Source organism: Amyelois transitella, chromosome 18 (genome assembly GCF_032362555.1).
Source record: "Amyelois transitella isolate CPQ chromosome 18, ilAmyTran1.1, whole genome shotgun sequence".
Taxonomy (NCBI): Eukaryota; Metazoa; Arthropoda; class Insecta; order Lepidoptera; family Pyralidae; genus Amyelois; species Amyelois transitella.
Window position 1 is genome coordinate 7527365 of NC_083521.1, and position 22090 is coordinate 7549454.

Below are 22090 nucleotides of genomic sequence, written 5' to 3' on the forward strand. Positions count from 1 at the left end.
GCGAAACAGCGATACTGTTTTACGCGATTAAACGGCGTCGTGTGTACCATGCTGCGGTGGTTGGAAAATTTGTTCAATTTCACGAAGGAACCAAAAAGGAACCCCATGATTTCTATCGTTAGGTTTTGCACACACGTCAGTATTTGGCCATTAGGTCTCCCAATAAATTTTAAGACAAAAAATTTGCGACTAAAGGTCACGGTGTTTGGGAGAGGATTTATGGTTTCTGTACGTTATAACTTGCTAAATCAAATCGCTGTCATAGATATTTACTCCTTATACTAGTCGTTATCCACTAAATAATCTCTTCACTTGGTCGGATATCACATTGGCGTACCGGTACCCGTTCAACAGCAGTCTTTCGAAAGGTCTCGCTGGTTTTATGGAGTCTCCGTCCCTGTAAAGAAATAATTGAAAATAGGATATTTCTTGGCGTGTGTGAGAGAATATTTCTTGGCGCGTGTGCTTAACAGAAAGTCCAGTTCACATGCCATGGGGTTTCCGGTACTTTAGAATAGAACAACTCCATATCTTTCCCATAGATAGGGTTTTTAAATTTGTTATTCCTCTAACAGGCGATGGGCTGTCACTATTTGAGTCTCAATTCCATCATGGGACCATACAGTTGAGCGTGCGCCAGCAGTCTTTTCGAGACTGCTGGCCCTGTCTACCCCGCAGATATATCCCCTGACGTGACAACGTAGGTACATGTATGTATCAAATAAAAGTATTTAAGTACAACTTTACTAGTTATTATTACATAATTTTTATTTCAATTATATTCCTTCTTTTCTACATAGGTAAACGTTGATCATTGGCGCAAAGCAAAGCAGCTACATTCCAGAGCCATGAAATTTTGATGTCAACGTTTGTAGGTCTTCGTTGAACCGGTGTGTAAGTACATACCTATTATTTAAACTTGTATTGTCAAATTTTTCTAAAGCCAAGTAAATATCTCCCTCCTATAAGTTAATTTGTGTCTTTTGGAGATGTGAAAAAATTATGATATCACCTCTAAGTAGGTATGTAGGCTTAACAATTTCCGTAGTCTAAAGACTTCAACAGTCAGTCTAAAGATTTTATTAGTAAGCCTAAAACTTGAAATAGAAAATCAAACACAAAAAACCCTTTATACTTACACACCTAATTATTAGTTTTACCAGTTATATTTCTGCTTGATAATTTTACAAAGTACTGATTTGGATTTCCCAGGTTTAATTTTTGGGCTAACGTCATCCGATAAGCGTGATGGCGGTAGAATGATAAATCATTTTTTACATCTTTAATGTTTCAATAATCTATTTCTCAGCTTTGCGTGCGCGCAGTCTCACCTTTTGCCGCTAAGCTTTGGGGTAAGGGGATTCAAAAAATCTACCTATAGGTAAGTCATAGGTAAATTGACTGAAGGCTACATTCTTTTGGCTTTAGTCCCAGGTACATCCTCACCAATTTAGAGAGGAGCCTGGGGTATCACTATTATATACTTTTGATCATGGATACCTTCTAGATTGGGTGAGTCAGGTTTATACACGAAGCGACTCCTATCTGATTTCCGCAACCTTTGCAGGAGAATCTAACCCGTATTGGATTGGTCATGGTTACACATCAAGTTTCCTGAATGTGCAGGTTTCCTCACGATATTTTCCCTTACCGTACGAGCATTGGTTAGTATTCAAACTGATGTACATAACTTCGAAAATAGGTATTGGTATGAACCAATGTGGCCGAGGTGGGATTCGAACCTGTGCCTTTATGCGTATGACATTTTAACCAGGCACCGTACCCATTCGAACACCGACGCTCTACTAGATTGGCTGAAGGTATAGAATGCAAAATTAGCATTGCTTGGAAAGTGTAGGTAAGTACTGGAGAGGATTTTTAAGAGAGAGAATAGAATTTAATAACGATATTTTTTACCTCATACATTATTACCTTGTATTTAAAAGAAGAGTATTAAAAAAAAAGCGCCGTGTGGTTCCCGGCACCAATATAAAAAAAGAATAGGACTACTCCATCACATTTCCCATGGATGTGGTAAGAGGCGACTAAGGGATATGCTATGGAACTTGGGATTCTTGTTTTAGGAGATGGGCTAGCAACCTGTCACCATTCGAATCTCAATTCTATCATAAAGCCAAACAGCTGAACGTGGCCTATCAGTCTCTTCAAGACTGTTGGCTCTGTCTATCCCGCAAGGGTTATAGACGTGACTATATGAATGAATTAAAATAAAGTGTCGTCCTTTTTTAACGTGCTTAGTGCAATCACTTACTTATTATGAGTACAGGTGCAATGAATGAATAAAATCACGTGCTTCGTGAAGGCTCCGTGCAAATAAAAGTTAGATAATAATTTGTTAATTGATTTTTAATCATCTATTACACATAAAGTACCTACGTAAGTAAATTGTGAATGAAAAACAAGCAAAATGTTTATCAAAGTAACGTAATTAAGTATAATGCGAAAATACTTTAATCAGTAGTAGTTCTTACGTAGATAAGTACTTAATACCCAAAATGGTCCTGCTTATTTAACAAATAACCGTGATAGAATCAAGTATTAAGTACTTAAGTTATTAAAAATAATTCGTATTGATAGGCAAAGTAAATAAAAAAAGTTTATTAATTGACCATAAAGAAGTTAATAGGGAATTGTTTTGTTGTAAAGTATATTGAAAATCACAGAATAAGTTCAAATGAATTCAAATAAAAGGTCACAGCTCTTAATTTGACAGCTAATAGTAGAACAAAGTGCAAAAGAAAAGAACGTGCGTAAACGTGCTTAGCAGAATACAAACTTATGAATATATCCTTAAGGTGTATGTAACTTTACCCACGTGGAAAAACATTCATTGAAATAGGTGCCTATGGTCCAAAGGGGAAAAATTACAAGGAAAATTTTCCGAACCGCTCCATCTCTAGACAGAGGGGAACGGAAATAATCTGTCTCTTTGTAATTGGTGTAATTGGAAAAAGATGAAAAGAAAAATGTCACTCCTAGTAATTTTTATTCTCATATTTTTTTTTTAAATTTTCCAGGTAGGTAAGTTATTTATCCATGATGTGACACAAACGTGCATCGTGCTGGAGTATTCACACCTACTGGCATCGGATGGTCCAGGGGTTGTCGATGTAGTAGATGTGAAGCGACACTATGCCGTAGGATTCCGCCCAATCGCGGAAGCAATCCGGAGCGTACGGGATCACGATCTGGAAATAAAAAAAATATTTTGAGAGAGGTGCCGTGTGGTTCCCGGCACCAATACAAAAAAGAATAGGACCACTCCATCTCTTTCCCATGGATGTCGTAAAAGGCGACTAAGGGATAGGCTTACCAACTTGGGATTCTTTTTTAGGCGATGGGCTAGCAACCTGTCACTATTTGAATCTCAATTCTATCATTAGGCCAAATAGCTGAACGTGGCCATTCAGTCTTTTCAAGACTGTTGGCTCTGTCTACCCCGCAAGGGATATAGACGTGACCATATGTATGTATTTTGAGAAGCGATATTTAGGAATTTTTGGAAAGACAGTTCTAAAATTTAAGTCTTTTATAGTACCGTGCGTAAAATTACCACTTAACAGCGAAACGTATAGTTAGCTCGCCCTCCTACTGATCTCGTTAAAAACTTAAGTACATGCAAATCAATACAAGTGTACCCAAGACGGATAATTTTTTCGATTTTGTTGAACGTTGACTGTACAAAAACACACCGAAAAACGGTAGTTTTCGAAATAAAAGAAAGTTACCATATCCTTATCCGTCAGTTTGTTTTCTTTCTCAAGAAACATGGTTTATATCACAGTTACAGTTATTATTATGTAAAGGTTTAGATCCTTCTTTTCGTTTCTTGGCCAGCGTCACTTAGCTCAAAATCCTTACCTCAGGCACTTGTTTCGGGGAAGGTGGTATCTCGAACCAGTGCCTCTGTTTCTGCGTGGCCAGCTTCCCCACCATCATGAAGCCAGTGCCGATCAGCTCTCCGTCATCCACCAGCGCGAACCAAGGCAGCAGGTCCTCGCATTTCATCTGCTTCGTCATGTTATAGTAGTAGTGCGTACCTGGATGTGACCAAAGATTAGTGGATTCGAATTTTTTAAAAATATTCCTTAGATTAAAGAACTATTTTTTTTTTAAATCTTGTTCTAAATATATTGACGGCCTCTGTGGCGCAGCGGTAGTACCTACGCCTGTCTGTAATACCGGAGGTCCTGGGTTCGAATCCCTGCCAGGGCATGATGAGAAAGAACTTTTTCTGATTGGCCTGGGTCTTGGATGTTTATCTATATATGTAAGTATTTATTATAGTATCGTTGAGTTAGTATCTCGTAACACAAGTCTAGAACTTATTCGAGGCTCTCAATCTGTGTAACATGTCCCGTATATATTTATTTATTTTATATGTTGGTCATAAAACAGGACAATACTGACTGACTGGTTGACTGACATATCAACCCACAGGCCAAAACGCTGGGTTTAGAGACGTGATCTAAGGCATTCTTTATGTGGTCCATGGGTACACCAAGAGAGGATTTCCCGAAATATTCGTGGGGACGCAAATTAAAAGGTTTTTCGTAAAAAGTTTCGAACTTAATTTGGCAGACATAGTTCAGTAGAGAAATAATTTTATTTTAGTATGTTCATAATATTATTTTAGTATCTTAATACCAGCTTTGCTTCTGTAGGTATGATCGTAATAAGTGATCCTATGTCTAATGTCTTGTATGCTTAGGTAATCTTAAAAACAAAGTCGCAAATTATTAAAATTCGGTAGATTTGCCTTATTGGGATAAGTCTTCTCTTGTTTATGTTAATAACCATATTATTGTAATTAAGCGTTATTTCCGTAGGTATTCGTTAAAGATAAATACATTAAGTACAAATAATCTGTAAATAGATTAAATTGATTCGTTTGAATGTACTTACTTACTTATAGTTAATCTTACTTCATTATCTATATTTTCTAATTACGTCAACTTATATCGTGTTACAAATGATATATTGACTAGATAACGATTGTGAATCTTGTATCCGATTTGATAACGTAGCAGTTTGTTGGCACCCGGCAATCGTGATAACAAACAATTTGGCAATCATGGACACACGAACAATTAAATAGAAATTAGATTTATTTTTAAAATAGGATTCAAGGTATCGCTAAATGATGTAAACATAACAAGTATAATTATATCTACTACAACTACTGAACAATCTATTACACAGCAACATTTTCACCGGACGTCAATTTACAATTCTAAACTGCAGAAAAGGTAAAGAGATAGAATACGAGTACCTATCTATTCTACATCATGCCGAGGCTACTAAACTGGCTCTTAGAGGAAGGTGAACTTAGCAAAGCATATTCTTAAAAGTCTTTAGATAGAATTTTATCTTTCGAATTCGTTTTCTTTAAATTGTTCTTGTAAGCAAAAAAAGTGAGGAACAGTTTGTAACAGATGCTTTTAGAGTAAGGGAAAAAAGATTGTGGAGTTCAATCTTATCAACGCTTCTTTCCTGAGAGGCGAGGACGCAACGCAACCAGCATGGCACGCGCGACGCCGTTTTTATCGCGCAGTAACTATCGCTTTCTGTTTCACCTCATAATAAAAAGCGATACACAGTGATAGTTTTTCGCGCGATGAAAATAATCGGGCGTGACATATAAGCCACGCATGACTTATGTCTTATGTCAGCCAGGATAATGAATATGTACGGTGGACTCAGCAGTAGATAGCCGTCTTTGTTCCACCTCGCCTTGATTGGTCGTCCACGTATCTCCTGAGCCGTGTGTACTAAATAAACAATTTCCTTTCTCTCATATCCATTTTCTAGCAACCTATCACTATTTGGATCTCAATTCCATCATTAAGCCGAGCAGCTGAACGTTGCCATTCAGTCTTTTCGGAACCATTGGGTTCCGAAAAGACTGAATGGCAACGAGAGGCAAGGCAAAGGCAGAGGCAAATGGCAAGAGCCAATGCTCTGTCTATCCGGTAAGGGATATTGACGTAACAACAGTGTTGAACACAACGTAATTAGACACAACAAAAACACAAATAAAAATAATAAAGTAATATACCTATACCTATACGATAAAAGTAAGGGTCCTTACTTTGAGCCTTTGGCAGATAGAATGTAATGTATGTATGCTTACCCATATTAGGGACACAGTTCTGCTTCTTGTACAGCGTCTTGGAAGCTATGTCATCTTCGTCGATGGGTATCCTCAGCAGCCTTCCGTCCAGGCCGGTGACCCACACGCCGCCATCTTGCAAGGTTTCACCGTTCTCTATCTGAGGGCCAGCTCCGGCTTTCAGCGATTCTGGTGAGGAATAAAGAGATGAAGTATGTAAGTTTTTTTGACAAGGTACTTTAGTTTTAAAAACCTAGGTAAAAATTCATTTGTCAAAAAAAGGCATCAGTTTATTTTAATTTGTTCCATGTGTCGATGATCCAATCTTAAATTTGACTTGGTATATGGCCACTTAGATAACGGATTGCACTTGAAATAAGGCCTTTTTGACTGCATATAGTATGATGAGCAATTCGGGATAGACATTGTTTCCTTTCTTAGGTCTAAAGATAAACCTAATAAAGCAAAAAAATGTCTTGGTTTAATAACCAAATGCTTTGAAGGAATTGTCGTGTGGTTTCCAGCGCTTAAGAATAGAACCACTCCATATCGTTCCCGTAGATGTCGTAAAAGGCGACTTAGGAATAGGCTTATAAACTTGGGATACCTCTTATAGGCGATATGCTAGGCAACCTGTAACTATTTGAATCTCAATTCCATTATATAGCCATAGTGCTGAACGTGGCCTTTCAGTCTTTTCGAGACTGTTGGTTCTGTCTACCCCACAAGGGTTGTAGGCGTGACTATATGTATGTTTGTGTTAAAAAAAATCAAGCAGAAAATGGTGCCTTGTAGACTTAAATCCCTCATTGTCCATTATTTTATTTTATTTTATTTTAATAGGAAAACCAACAGTTCATCATATCTTACTAGGAAGGGTGCAAACAAATATCTGGGAACACATTTTCAAGGTTTTCGCAAATTGATATCTAAAAATAAAAAATATAAAAACTTGCTTACCAAAAACAGTAGTAAAGTAATACAAGTCAAAACAACAAAAAAGGAACTATATGTATATACCTGTTTTAACAATAACCATGCATACAACATAAGAGAGCCACATGCAACGACACAAACAGTCGAAAAATATGTAATCAATATATGTTAGGGAACTTTATTAGACCACTTATTCAATAAGACTTTCTTAAATCTGACTATAGTGCTGTTAAAAAGGTCTAACTCGGGATCGTCTACGACCTTATTGAGAGCATCAGCGGCACGGGGAATAAAAGCATTCCTTCTATAGTTAATATCGTAGACTGGAGTGTATATGGTAGTAGGGTTTATTTCCCTGCTTTTTCTTTCTTTGAAGGCCAATCAAAGGGAAATTTACCTTCTGACACGTAGAACTGCGTGAGGGTCCAGTAATCCCTTGAAGGCTCGCCCTCCGAGGCGGGGGCGCGCCACTTCACAAACTTCTTCTCCGGCTTGATAGCTAGGGACTCGAAGTCGTCCACTGGCAACTGAAACAAAATATACATACTTAAATAAAAATCACACCTCTTTCGTCTCGTCTCGGGTTCACACAACTCGTCAGTTTCTGGTACTCTTGACCTGACATACATACATATGGTCACGTCTATATCCCTTGCGGGGTAGACAGAGCCAATAGTCTTGAAAAGACTGAATGGCTACTTTCAGCTTAATGATAGGAATTGAGATTCAAATAGTGACAGGTTGCTAGCCCATCGCCTAAAAAAGAATCACAAGTTTGTAAGCCTATCCCTTAGTCGCCTTTTACAACATCATGGGAAAGAGATGGAGTGGTCCTATTCTTTTTTCGTATTGGTGCCGGGAACCACACGACCTGACATTTAGCCAGAAAGTCTCCGATTTGATCAAGGTACCTATACGTTCGTCTACGAATTCCCCCTCCAACTTTCCTATCCACCATATATCTCTTGTATATTTGCTTAGTCAACCTGCTTTTATACGTCCTCTCGACATTAAAACAAAAATATTTTACAGGATGTTGGTTCCAAAGAGATTTTGTAGGGAGAAGCTGAAAGAAAAGGTGCGTTATAAGAAGCAAGCAAATGCGACAGCAGCGCACTCCTCTCATGATTCGGCGATGATAACCCGAAGGTTTGTAGAACCATGGGTGGTGGTGAGATGTGGGTGGGATACTGTACAGAATATTATCACAGAATTGGTTCGGAAGCAAAAACAAGAGTTTTGAGTTGCAACACCGTTAGCCTTCCTTTAGCGGTTCTATAACCAACCGCTTCCGTTTCATTTGCGTTTCAACGTAAAGTTACTGGAATACCGTTTGACAATATAAACGCAACTGTAACCAAGCTGAAACGCATCCGAACTGTTTCGGTTAACATATAGCAGAATTGGCCTGCAGTGCGACAAACAAGGCGTGAAACCTTTTTAGAATCTAAAACTTATTTTGGGGCTAGCTCATTCTTATGATGATGAACATATAAAATCTTTGAAGATAAATCACGTATGATACGTACCAAAGAAGAAAAAGTATTCTATGTACTTTACTACTTGAAAGTAAGTAAGTACTTATTGTATGGAATATATGAGTCAATACTAGCTACTGCTACCGCTGTCGTATACATAAATTATATCCTATCCTATATGTTAACTGCTATCAAGATGTCAGGATCTTACATTTCCTGAATATTAAGACATTAAGTTATTACAAGACGTTCAATATAGATATAGCATGTCTGACATAAATCATACAGCTGCAATTTCCCCTGAGTTTGCATGTCAATTGATATTACTAGTATATTTTTTTTAAAAACGGTCTATTTTAAAATATTGTAACTTGCACCATTATATATAAGTATCACTTTCCTAAAGAGAAATCGCGCAATTATTAATCAGTACCTATACAAAATAAGGCACAAAGAATAATGTGTACATTGAGTATATTAAACAGTATATTGGGGTTGACTACCCAACCTTTATAATAGGTAGGTTATGGCATTTTCTGTCGTGGGCCTACTGGAAGAAATTTCTAATCTCTTAATATCTGGAACTCCTGAACGGATTTTAGGATATATATAGCATGACAAATAGTAAGTATGTTAATTATGCATTGGTTATTCACTCACACAAAGGTTCTTTGCTTAACCCAATGGTAGACAGTTAGATAATAGTAGCATTAAGTCCGTCTATCGTACTTTACATTACAAAATGTAAATGTTGCAATAAAGAATAAATAAATATATGACAGATTGTTCCAGAGATGACATCACAGCGAAGACCTCGGTCCACGACCCTATCGCTGATCTTGATTCAAATAAATTAGATAAACGCCGTGATGATACTACACGCAGGGACAGAACGACAACAATGACCCAGAACACAAACGTACATATATAGCATAGAATCAGATGCTGGATCCATTTTTTATCTACATACGATATATCACGTCTTTAGAAAGCGAACAGTCTCGAAAATACTGAAAGCTCACATTCCACTCGGTGGAATTGAGATTCAAGTATAAATTCCAATTTTAGGAAGCCTTGATTGACTTTTACCCTATTAAGTTAGGTAGATAGGTATATTCTTTTAATTTAGTCGAATTATGGTGACTTAGCATTTAAGGCTGATGTAGTTTGATAAAGATTTATGATTATCTCTCACATGGAGCTCTCATCGTGTGGATGGGGGCGTACTCACATACATACCTACATAAAATCACGCCTCTTTCCCGAAGGGGTAGGCAGAGACTAACTCTTTCCACTTGCAACGATCTCTGCATACTTCCTTCGCTTCATCCACATTCATAACTCTCTTCATGCAAGCTTGGCGGTTTCGGGTACTTTTGACCTGACCCTTTACCAGGACGTCCTTAATTGCTCACATACATACATATGTATTGGTATTTATCACTTAGTTGCTTGCCAAAAGTCTTCGAAAAATCTTTTCTTACTTTCTAGCGGGTTCTGAAGTAAAGTGCTTAAAAACAACTCCAGGATGAGAGCGATTTTGGTAGGTAGGTTAGCTATAAGTACCTATTCAGTATTAAGTTTTCGGTTCTGATTACGGATTCTGTGTTTAGTACCTTTAGATTCTGTGGTAGAGTCGGGGCAGTAGTCCACATTAACTTTTATCAAGGGTTACTTACAGCTATTTGTAGTCCAGACACGAATCCAGCTGTGTCATACAGAGGACAGACGCCTCTTCCCTGAGGACAGTACATCCTCAGTTCTGGTAGCGCATTAGGCGGCCGCTCCGTGCGCTTCCAGCCTTGGCCCTCAGCGTCGCTGATGGTGCGAGGGAGCGTGAAGAAGTATTCCTTATCAACTAAGGCATCGGACCACCCGTATTTCACTGGAAATGATTATTGTTTTTTTTTTCAATGTAGGTACGGTGTACAGTCAACAACAGAAAAACATGCATGGCTCCCTGTTCAATCAAAATAAAAAAGTATTAATGTTTTCGGCAGTTAACTGTAACATCTTTGTAAAAATGTTACAAATGTAAATAAGTAAATACAACTTTACACATGAAAGATTTTGTGCAACTAACATAAATTTAAATTAATTTAACTAAAGAAGACGGTTAGTGTCTAAGCTTTGTCATAAATGGTAAGAAATTATAAATTTTAGACAGCTTACCTCGTAGTCCATTATATTTCACACCTGAAAAATTAAGAAAAATATTATTATTGTAGGTATTTATGTATAAAATATATAGTATCTATTGAAATTTACTATTGAAATAGACTAGACTTCGAAAATAAACTTTGGCTTGGCTTTATCGTGAGATATTTTGAACAGGAAAATTGTTAAAACCAGCACTCCATTCACCCAACAGGTAAATCTTATGAGTAGGTATTCTAAATAAGGCCCTATAAAATTGTCACAGAGACATAAACTCGAAAACGCTATCAACATGTCATGTAGGTATTTTCTTGAATTGAAGAAACGTTGTAAATATAACTTATCTTCTATTACAGTTTACTAAATATTCGACGATAAAAAAAATTACGACCTTTGATGATTCTTTCGACTTCAAAGCTTTCTTTGTTGTTTTAATTGTAATAGTTGTTTAGTTCATTGGCAATCTAAGGTAAAGCTGTACTTAAAGAAAATGTCAGGAGGATTTATATTATATACTTGGATGAGAAATCTATCCGCCTCATGTTCTAGCTAACCGAATTGTTAATTTAAAAAATTGTTTAGTGAATAATAATAATACGAGTTGCACCTTCAAAAGATTTAAGGTCAATGGGAAGGTGAAAAAAAGAGATTTTGTTTTTCACAGGTAGATCGTTTTCGTCTCAAAACCTGATATACCAGTACATATGTGTTTTGTTAAAAAAATAATAAAAATTAGTATTCAAACACACAGCGGACAATCTTCGTAAACATTAATTTAGCACGAGATATAGTGTAATTTTCCTTATTTTGATATCTATGTTAAATATACCTATTCACTTTATACTGTAGTAATAAATTAAATTAGAGATTATAATTTTTAATTCATGTTAATCTAATACATATTATATTTGAGATTTCTGTCTTTTTTTAAAAAAAGACTGCGCTTTTGTACGCCGGCAGCATTCAGAATACTTATTCAGATTTCTGTTCTCGATTTAATTCATCTATACTAATATTAAAAAGCTGAAGAGTTTGTTTGTTTGTTTGAACGCGGTAAACTACTGGTTCGAATTAAAAATTCTTTTTGTGTTGAATAGACTATTTATCGAGGAAGGCTTTAGGCTATATAACAATACGCTAACTATTAGGAGCGAAGAAATAATGGAAAATGTGAAAAAAAACGGGGAAAATTATGCAAGCTTGAGGGCTTCAATGATGACCAAAATAACTATTTCACGCGAAGGAAGTCGCGGGCACAGCTAGTTATTAATAAAATTTATATTTTACCACTATAAAAATTGAATAAGTGATAGGCTTATAAACTTGGGATTCTTCTTTTAGGCGATGGGCTAGCAACCTGTAACTATTTAAATCTCAATTCTATCATCAAGTCAAAAAGCTGAACGGAGCCTATCAGTTTCTTTTAAGACTGTTGGCTCTGTCTACCCGGCAAGGGATATAGACGTAACTATATGTACGTATGTATGTAAAAATTGAAATCACAACGTTCTTGTTAAACATCAACCGTTAAACATTAATTAACATGGATTTAATAAAAAAGCTTCCATTATAATTTTACTAAAAACAACATAGAAATCGTATTAGCATTCAGCTGAATGTTGCCATCGAGTTTTATGTCTGTCCCGTAACAGATAAAGACGAGATTATATTTTTATTTATATTATTCTGAATTTTATGAAAGACACTTTGATTTTTTTACAATGTATTGTATGGATGAAACTGGTTTGTCAACAAATATGACCTTGAGCTCTAGGGGTTAAAGACTTGCAATGTACCTTAGTACAACTTGTTTATACTTACTATAAACTGGACCCTGGCTACACAGAGAATAAACTAACTCGTGTATAATGTTGGTGTGGTATCAACAAAATTGCGATTATTTTGGGCGATGGTTTGATAACCTCGCATACCTGATGTTGAATTCAATTTTATTAATAAGACATCCAGCTGAATGTGGCCTTTAAGTCTTGTTACTATTATTTGTCTTACCCAGTAAAGGAAATGATGTGAATGTAATGTGTATTATTATGTAGTTATGTACTGTATGCATGTGAATAATGTTATGTATATACATACATATATGTTGTTCTTGAAAGGGTTGTGTAGTGTCAGACAAAAAGACAAACCGCTGGAAATTTGCTTAATTGTCTCACAATAAAGTGAGTACCAAGTTATAAAAAAAATTGTGTTTAGCGACGCTTTCGACGACACTTTGAAGCAATTTGCTGGGTGAAATCAGAATGTAAAGGGAATAAGTAGAGGTTTCGAATCCCACCCAGGGCATGATAGGAAACGAATTTTCTCTGATTGGTCTGTATCTAATGTTTGTCTATATAAGTATTTATTGTAAAATGTTGTATAGTTGAGTTAGTATCTCGTAACACAAATTTCTTACTTCGAGGCTAACTCAATCTGTGTGATTTGTCCCGTATATATTTATTTACAGGGAGTGTGACCAATATATCTATATAGATGTCAGTGGCTGGATATTCCTCCACGCAAATTTCAGATAACAGATCTACATCTTAGGATTTAACAGATCTACATGTAAGGATTTTTGGCGTTTCTCTTGAGTTGCGTTTTTCATTCATGGATTGTATTCCACGAAGAGGAAAAGGTAAATATCCATAATAATATAAGAAATGTGAAAGTGTGTTTGTTTGTCCATCTTTCGCATCAAAACCACTGATCTAATCTCCACGAATTTTTGCATAGAGTACTAATGATATAGCCCTTAGAGTACTTTTGTTACACATAATGGTTCACTATTTCAATCTCAATGGCCCGTAAGGGGTGGGGAAGTGATTATAAGTATGTATGTACAATGGAGTGTGGTTCCCGGCACTAATACAAAAAAGAATTGGACCACTCCATCTCTTTCCCACGAATGTCGAAAAAGGCGACTAAGGTATAGGCTTACAAACTTGGGATTCTTTTTTAGGCGATGGGCTAGTAACCTGTCACTATTTGAATCTCAATTCTATCATTAAGCCAAATAACTGAACGTGGCCTATCAGTCTTTTCAAGACTGTTGGCTCTGTCTAGCCCACAAGGGATATAGACGTGACCATATGTATGAACAATGGTGAGAAATGGTCTTTTCGCACATAAATTAACAGAATAGAAAGATTCGTTTCTTTTTCCTTTAGACTTTTAAAAAGTAATCTCCTATCCACTTACCGTATGCAACAGTGACAGCAGCTAGCAACACGATTAACCCCTTCATGTTTGAACCTTGAACTCCGCAGTGGTCTACCCGAGTTGGACCGCAGATGGACACTGCATCGGCTCAGGCCGGACGCCATCTTATAAACAGAATTAGGGCGGCGTCCGGTCTCGTATGTTTTTTGTTCGTAATACACAGCTTTTGCCCACGGATTTGCTCATATATTAGCCGTTTATTTTCCAGTTACATATTGAAGTTTTGCCAGGACGAAAACCCAAAGTTATATTAGCATTGGTGTGAAATTTAAAGTAACAGTTACAAGTGCCGTGTGGTTCCCGGCACCAATAAAAAGAATAGGATCACTCTATCTCGTTACCATGGATGTTGGCACATTCATCTAAAGTAGAATTTTTGATTACTTACTTTTAGATTATTCACTAATTAGATTCCCATGTAAAGGTTGCGGATAAAGTCGGGAGTCGCTTCGTGTATATACCTGACTTACAGGTCAGTAAGTCAGGTATTTCAGTAAGTTAGGTATGAGAAGTCCAGTTTTCTCCCTTTAACCCCATGGTTAACTTAAAATTGGACTTCTCACCAGAGAGGTAAGGCTATAACCGGAACCAACGTAAGGAACTCGGAGATCGTGGCAAGGAGATCTTTCTTATTCCTGTTTCTCTCCATCTATCGTAAAACATACGGATTCGTAGAAGGCGACTCGAGAATAAAAGCACTTGTGCAAGCTTCCATGCTGGCCTTGGAGCAAAGGAAAAACATAACGTGTGCCAGCTGCTTTTTTTCCCGTGCAGATTGTAAAAGTCAATCAAAGGAAAGGCTTTTTAACTTGGGATTCTTCTTTCAAGACCCTGCAAGGGATATAGACGTGACCATATGTATTTATGTATGTATTCTTCTTTCAGGCGATGGGCTGATCTGTCACTATTAAAATTTATATTCCATCATTAAGCCATGTAATCGCGGCCATTCAGTCTTTTCAAGACTGTACTCTGGCTACCTCGTAAGAGATAAAGACGTGATTATATATATGTATGTGCGATTAATAATTTGCTCCAACTTTCATTCCATCCATATTCAGCTTAGAATAGGTAGAGTGAACGACAACAGTTAACGAGTTTAATGATTATTGATTTGTACAAAATGTCGGGGATTTCCTTAACGAAGTGAGGATGAGGAAATATCCAAACCGGCTTCACTGCGAAGGCTGTACAGTCATAAAAATTAAAGTCTATACCTACATAGCATCGTTTACAAAATTTTAAACTGAATGTACCTAAGTGAAAGCCATCTAGGGAAGTTTTATTTTTTAAATAAATGTAAAAGTGTATGTATGTTTTAAATTCTTAACTACCTACATATTATTTGTAATAGCTGTTTCTGGTGGCACGTGGAATATTTCTTGTTTATTACCAAATAGCTGTTCCTCGCTCAGATTTTCCAACCTTCTACACGTGGTTGTAATCCGTGATTTTTAAAATTACCATTACTGTACCATTTTTGCTAAGACTCCATTTCGACAGTAAAGTTGCCGGTTGACTGGAATAGATCCCTTCATGGGATACGTCTATCATAGCAAGTGATTTTTTTCTTTTCTGCCTACTATTTCTTGTAACTGTGTAAATGTCTGTGGAACAAAGATATTACAAACAAACAAAGTTTAGCTGTTGTATACTTAATGCTTTTTCGTAAGTTTTTCAAGATAAATTATATCTACATATACTCTAACTCTGAACTATTTTTGTTGCTAAATGGTATTAAAGCTACATAAGAAAGAAAAACATTTTTTTATCGCCGGACGTAGTATCCGGACGACGAATGAAAAATTAAAAAATTTAATATAAAATTTTTATTAATATCTATTGAATTTGATGTAGGTACAATCACTCTTTTTCTATGATTTTTCATTGATAGGGTTAAATTCGCTACCGTAAAATCCAAGAAGTAAAAGTATGATTCAAGTAATTTGTGTACAGCTACATTTCAATACCGGAAGGTCAGTGAGGAACTGGTTTATCCACAAGAATGACTTTGCACTTGAAGGGTTAAGGCATTTACCGCCTTCGTTGTTTTCACGGTAAGTTCGAAGACCTGGCGCTGAAGAACCAAGGAGGTAATCCATTCTTAAAAATAAATAATACATTTCCCATACAGTCCACGATTTGTTCAAGATACGTTTGTCTAGTCTATTGGCATTCCCATTTTTAATTCAATTTTTTTGTATGTAGATTCATTAATAGGTATATATATAATGAAATTTCTTTAAACAAAAGGCAAATTTGAAGCTAAGGGCTTTTGCTATCACCTTACGTAGGTAGCAAAGGCACCTTAGATCTTTAGTTAAGTAGGTAAACCTACTCTGTATTGTGCATTTTCATGAACCGTTTAAAGGAACAAAATCAGTGCTTTCGGCTGTGCGATAAACATATTATTATCAGCCAACCTTTAACATATAAAACATTTCAAGACTATTAGTTAAATTGATTCCAAGTTTCGCGAGTGATTTATACATACACCAAATTGATTCCAGTGCCTGCCAAAATAAGAAAACTTAAAACTACTAAATCAGTTGGAATATTGGAAGCCGTCAGGCGCCGTGTAGTCGTTGTTTTAGCGTTAACTTGGCATTGTACGTAGCCCATTTTGTAAAATGTTTTCAATAATCATCTCACAGTGCAAAGAACTTTATCCCGTTTAGAGAATGAAAAGCTATTTGCAAACTAAAGTAAGTGAAGTAGAAATAGGGCCTTATAAGAAATTGACGATAATTTTCTTTCCTTTTGAGTAAGCGTTGTCAAAGCGGTGTTTGACCAGTCACGGACCTTCGAATTGGTCAAAGTTATCATAAAGAAGTAGATTGAGAAAACTAGTATTATCATGTATGACTAAGAGCACAAATTGCCATCGACTGTTGTCATACTTCAGAGGTTTGTAACAGGAGATCTCAATCAAATTAGATCATGGTCATGAACATGGATCATCATCTACCTAGTTGACTGATTGTGCGGTGTACATAGATGTTTTTCTTTCGGTAAGAACAAACTACAGTCATCGATGATCCCGTCCACTTGTCGTGTTAGTTTCTCAACAAATCTCTGTTCTGCGTAAGTATTAGTACGTATAACAAGTTCCCGACAATTTCCAACACAGGAAGCCATTGTACAACAACTATTGTTTGTTCAATTTGGCGTTGGTGGTTTGCCAAACAAACAGTCGTTATCAATAGTAAATGATCTAATCCCACGAAATAAGTATATTGCGATATTAACTATGAATTGTAAAACAATACACTTCACAAAGCTTTTAAATAGGAACCACGCAAATTGAACGCTAGCTCCTGAATTTCCATGAGATATGATGCAAATAGGTAATTTCTTTCGTAAAAACTTTGTCTTCTATTTTCTCTTCTCTCAATTCTTCTCCAATTTTGTCTTCTCTCAAGAGAGTCGGTGGTTGAATCGGTAAGGTGCCTGGTAAAAATGATGCGCAGAAAGGCACAGCTTCGAATCCCACTTTGGCCATGTACCAATGACTATTTGCGAAGTTATGTAGTTACATTAATTTCAGTACTAACCGATGCTCTTACGGTGACGTAGACATTGTAAGGAAACCTGCACATACAGAATGAACATGATCGATCCAATACGGGCTAGGTTCCCCTGCAATGGTTGCGGAGGTCGTGGGATGGGAGTCGCTTCATGTAACAACCTGTTCTTCTTCTTAATGGCTTTAGTCCCGGTTGCATTCTCATCACTCTGGAGAGGAGTTCGTTACCCTTGACCGTGAATTCTGGATTGGGTATGTCAGGTTTTACACAAAGCGATTCCCGTTTGACCTCAGCGACCTTTGAAGGGGAACCTAACCCATATTCGATCATGGTAAAAGCGGCATTAGATGAATGCGGTCTATCCCATTATCCCTTAGTCACATTTTACTACATTCATGGGCAAAAGTGGTCGTACTCTTAAGTGCCAGGAACCACACGGTATTGGTTAGGATTAGGATATGATTGCATAAAGTAGGTATTGAGTCATAAGCGCAATGCTGAGGTAACACGTGAATTTTAAGCGACCCACTTGGAATACATTCAAATGAATAATGTATCTATTACCACACTTTTCTTTTGTAAAAAAAAGGTCAAGTGCGAGTGGTGGTGTGGGGGGATTTTATTTTGAGCATTAGCAGCATCTTAAGGATGTACCTAATGATGCGTAATGACGCATCGTAAGGAAGTAGGTACAAGTACATCCTCATTATAATGAGATTCTTGAGATTTCAGCACCTGGGATTGCTAAAATAAAGATGTGACAAGTACGGGAATATTTTATAGTTTTTTTTAGTAAGCGAGCTACCACGCGTTAGCTCTTGTAATGTATGAATAACAATCAAAAACTTATTAGGTACGTATTACTTATTTAAAAGTGAGGAGCCTGTCATCACTTTTAACCTGGACGTGTGACCGTCAATTGCACATTTTCTGTCATTTTACCGCAAGCTGTCATCAGTATCTACATGGCAGTCGTGAAGCCATGTTCATATGCCTTTAGAGAAAACCTGTAAAATCTGACTCCAGTGCTGATCACTTACACACACGAAGATGTTGTATCTATAAGTGAATCGCAGTATGATTTTTATGGAAATTTATGGTTAACCCATTGTTTTACAGGAATATTGCAAATATTTCCGTAAATATTCCCGAAATTTCCAATTTATTTTTATAGTATTATTATCATAATTTACAGTATTTTTTTATTATGGAACATACATACATAACATCACGTCTATATCACTTGCGGGGACAACTGACCGATGCTCTTACGGTGAGGTAAAACATCATTAGGAAACCTGCACATACCTACCGTTAAACATCGGATGTGAACATGATCGATTCAATACGGGCTAGGTTCCCCTGCAAAGGTTGCGGAGGTCGTGGGATGGGAGTCGCTTCATGTAACAACCTGTTCTGCTTCTTAATGGCTTTAGTCCCGGTTGCATTCTCATCACTCTGGAGAGGAGTTCGGGATTTGCCCTTGACTGTAAATTCTGGATTGGGTATGTCATGTTTTAAACGAAGCGATTCCCGTCTGACCTCAGCGACCTTTGAAGGGGAACCTAACCCATATTCGATCGTGGTAAAAGCGGCATTAGATGAATGCGGTCTATCCCATTATCCCTTAGTCACATTTTACTACATTCATGGGCAAAAGTGGTCGTACTCTTAAGTGCCAGGAACCACACGGTATTGGTTAGGATTAGGATATGATTGCATAAAGTAGGTATTGAGTCATAAGCGCAATGCTGAGGTAACACGTGAATTTTAAGCGACCCACTTGGAATACATTCAAATGAATAATGTATCTATTACCACACTTTTCTTTTGTAAAAAAAAGGTCAAGTGCGAGTGGTGGTGTGGGGGGATTTTATTTTGAGCATTAGCAGCATCTTAAGGATGTACCTAATGATGCGTAATGACGCATCGTAAGGAAGTAGGTACAAGTACATCCTCATTATAATGAGATTCTTGAGATTTCAGCACCTGGGATTGCTAAAATAAAGATGTGACAAGTACGGGAATATTTTATAGTTTTTTTTAGTAAGCGAGCTACCACGCGTTAGCTCTTGTAATGTATGAATAACAATCAAAAACTTATTAGGTACGTATTACTTATTTAAAAGTGAGGAGCCTGTCATCACTTTTAACCTGGACGTGTGACCGTCAATTGCACATTTTCTGTCATTTTACCGCAAGCTGTCATCAGTATCTACATGGCAGTCGTGAAGCCATGTTCATATGCCTTTAGAGAAAACCTGTAAAATCTGACTCCAGTGCTGATCACTTACACACACGAAGATGTTGTATCTATAAGTGAATCGCAGTATGATTTTTATGGAAATTTATGGTTAACCCATTGTTTTACAGGAATATTGCAAATATTTCCGTAAATATTCCCGAAATTTCCAATTTATTTTTATAGTATTATTATCATAATTTACAGTATTTTTTTATTATGGAACATACATACATAACATCACGTCTATATCACTTGCGGGGACAACTGACCGATGCTCTTACGGTGAGGTAAAACATCATTAGGAAACCTGCACATACCTACCGTTAAACATCGGATGTGAACATGATCGATTCAATACGGGCTAGGTTCCCCTGCAAAGGTTGCGGAGGTCGTGGGATGGGAGTCGCTTCATGTAACAACCTGTTCTGCTTCTTAATGGCTTTAGTCCCGGTTGCATTCTCATCACTCTGGAGAGGAGTTCGGGATTTGCCCTTGACTGTAAATTCTGGATTGGGTATGTCATGTTTTAAACGAAGCGATTCCCGTCTGACCTCAGCGACCTTTGAAGGGGAACCTAACCCATATTCGATCGTGGTAAAAGCGGCATTAGATGAATGCGGTCTATCCCATTATCCCTTAGTCACATTTTACTACATTCATGGGCAAAAGTGGTCGTACTCTTAAGTGCCAGGAACCACACGGTATTGGTTAGGATTAGGATATGATTGCATAAAGTAGGTATTGAGTCATAAGCGCAATGCTGAGGTAACACGTGAATTTTAAGCGACCCACTTGGAATACATTCAAATGAATAATGTATCTATTACCACACTTTTCTTTTGTAAAAAAAAGGTCAAGTGCGAGTGGTGGTGTGGGGGGATTTTATTTTGAGCATTAGCAGCATCTTAAGGATGTACCTAATGATGCGTAATGACGCATCGTAAGGAAGTAGGTACAAGTACATCCTCATTATAATGAGATTCTTGAGATTTCAGCACCTGGGATTGCTAAAATAAAGATGTGACAAGTACGGGAATATTTTATAGTTTTTTTTAGTAAGCGAGCTACCACGCGTTAGCTCTTGTAATGTATGAATAACAATCAAAAACTTATTAGGTACGTATTACTTATTTAAAAGTGAGGAGCCTGTCATCACTTTTAACCTGGACGTGTGACCGTCAATTGCACATTTTCTGTCATTTTACCGCAAGCTGTCATCAGTATCTACATGGCAGTCGTGAAGCCATGTTCATATGCCTTTAGAGAAAACCTGTAAAATCTGACTCCAGTGCTGATCACTTACACACACGAAGATGTTGTATCTATAAGTGAATCGCAGTATGATTTTTATGGAAATTTATGGTTAACCCATTGTTTTACAGGAATATTGCAAATATTTCCGTAAATATTCCCGAAATTTCCAATTTATTTTTATAGTATTATTATCATAATTTACAGTATTTTTTTATTATGGAACATACATACATAACATCACGTCTATATCACTTGCGGGGACAACTGAGCAAAAGTCTTGAAAAGACTGAAATACCACGTTCAGCTGTTTGGCTTAATGATAGAATCGAGATTCAAATAGTGACAGGTTGCTAGCCCATCACCTAAAAGAAGAATCCCAAGTTTATAAGCCAATCCCTTAGTCGCCTTTTAAGACATCCATGGGAAAGAGATGGTGTAGTCCTATTCTTTTTTCTATTGGTGCCAGGAACCGCACGGAAATTGTGTTAAATAGGAAAAAAATCCAAATCGACGAACGTAAAGTTGATATTCAAATCTATTGACTCCCGTACTAAGTTGGTATAGTAATAGCAATTGTGTTGCCAGAATATTACAAATCCAGATCCTCTTTTGTAATTTACAACGAAATAAATGTCGAAATAGGACCTTTCTTGTTCACGAGTAGGAAAACCCGAGCCCATTCATGCTTCACAAGGTTGAATGGAGAATGAGTTAACTGTTTGACACCAATTGTAAATCCGGTTTACCTAACGCGGACTAACCTTTCATTGTAGTGGGATTACCAATATTTTGAAAGAGGTTATATTGTACAAGGTGAGATAGTATCCCTTATCACAAGTCTCGAACTAACTTTGAAGCCATTAAAGCCAATATAAATCGAATTATTATTCGAAATTCTATGGGCTGGCCTATTTGTGTGATTTGTTAAAAAACTAAACAAATTGAAAATACTTACCTAAATATAATAGCCCTGTATTAAGACGACTAAATCAGCAGCAGTACCTAGATGATTCACTGCATTGATTCTGTCCAAAAAAATGTCATTCTAGAAGACATACGTTTGTAAACTACAAATCTCAACATCACGTTTAGATATTTAAGCTCAATAAGCAAGTTCTCATGGGAATTTCTAAGATAA

At 36.9% G+C, this 22090-nt stretch overlaps 1 protein-coding gene across 1 annotated transcript; it reads right to left on the reverse strand.

The window, feature by feature from the left end:
- Positions 1-2349: 2349 nt before the first annotated feature.
- Positions 2350-14030, reverse strand: LOC106129042 (uncharacterized). The gene is made up of 7 exons (XM_060949319.1): positions 13906-14030; positions 10720-10743; positions 10227-10432; positions 7467-7596; positions 6155-6322; positions 3883-4061; positions 2350-3209 (listed from the first exon to the last, which is right to left on the reverse strand). Exons 1-7 carry the CDS (start codon positions 13949-13951, stop codon positions 3099-3101), a joined length of 864 nt encoding a protein of 287 aa, XP_060805302.1. The 5' UTR covers positions 13952-14030; the 3' UTR covers positions 2350-3098.
- Positions 14031-22090: the final 8060 nt, after the last annotated feature.

Bases quoted from the DNA above. Each gene is read 5' to 3' on its own strand.
- LOC106129042 (XM_060949319.1), bottom strand. From the start codon at position 13,951: ATGAAGGGGTTAATCGTGTTGCTAGCTGCTGTCACTGTTGCATACG. The intron at 10,433-10,719 runs GTAAGCTGTCTA...AATCATTTCCAG, and splicing joins GAAATATAATGGACTACGAG to TGAAATACGGGTGGTCCGAT. The intron at 6,323-7,466 runs GTAAATTTCCCT...ATTCCTCACCAG, and splicing joins GCAGTTCTACGTGTCAGAAG to AATCGCTGAAAGCCGGAGCT.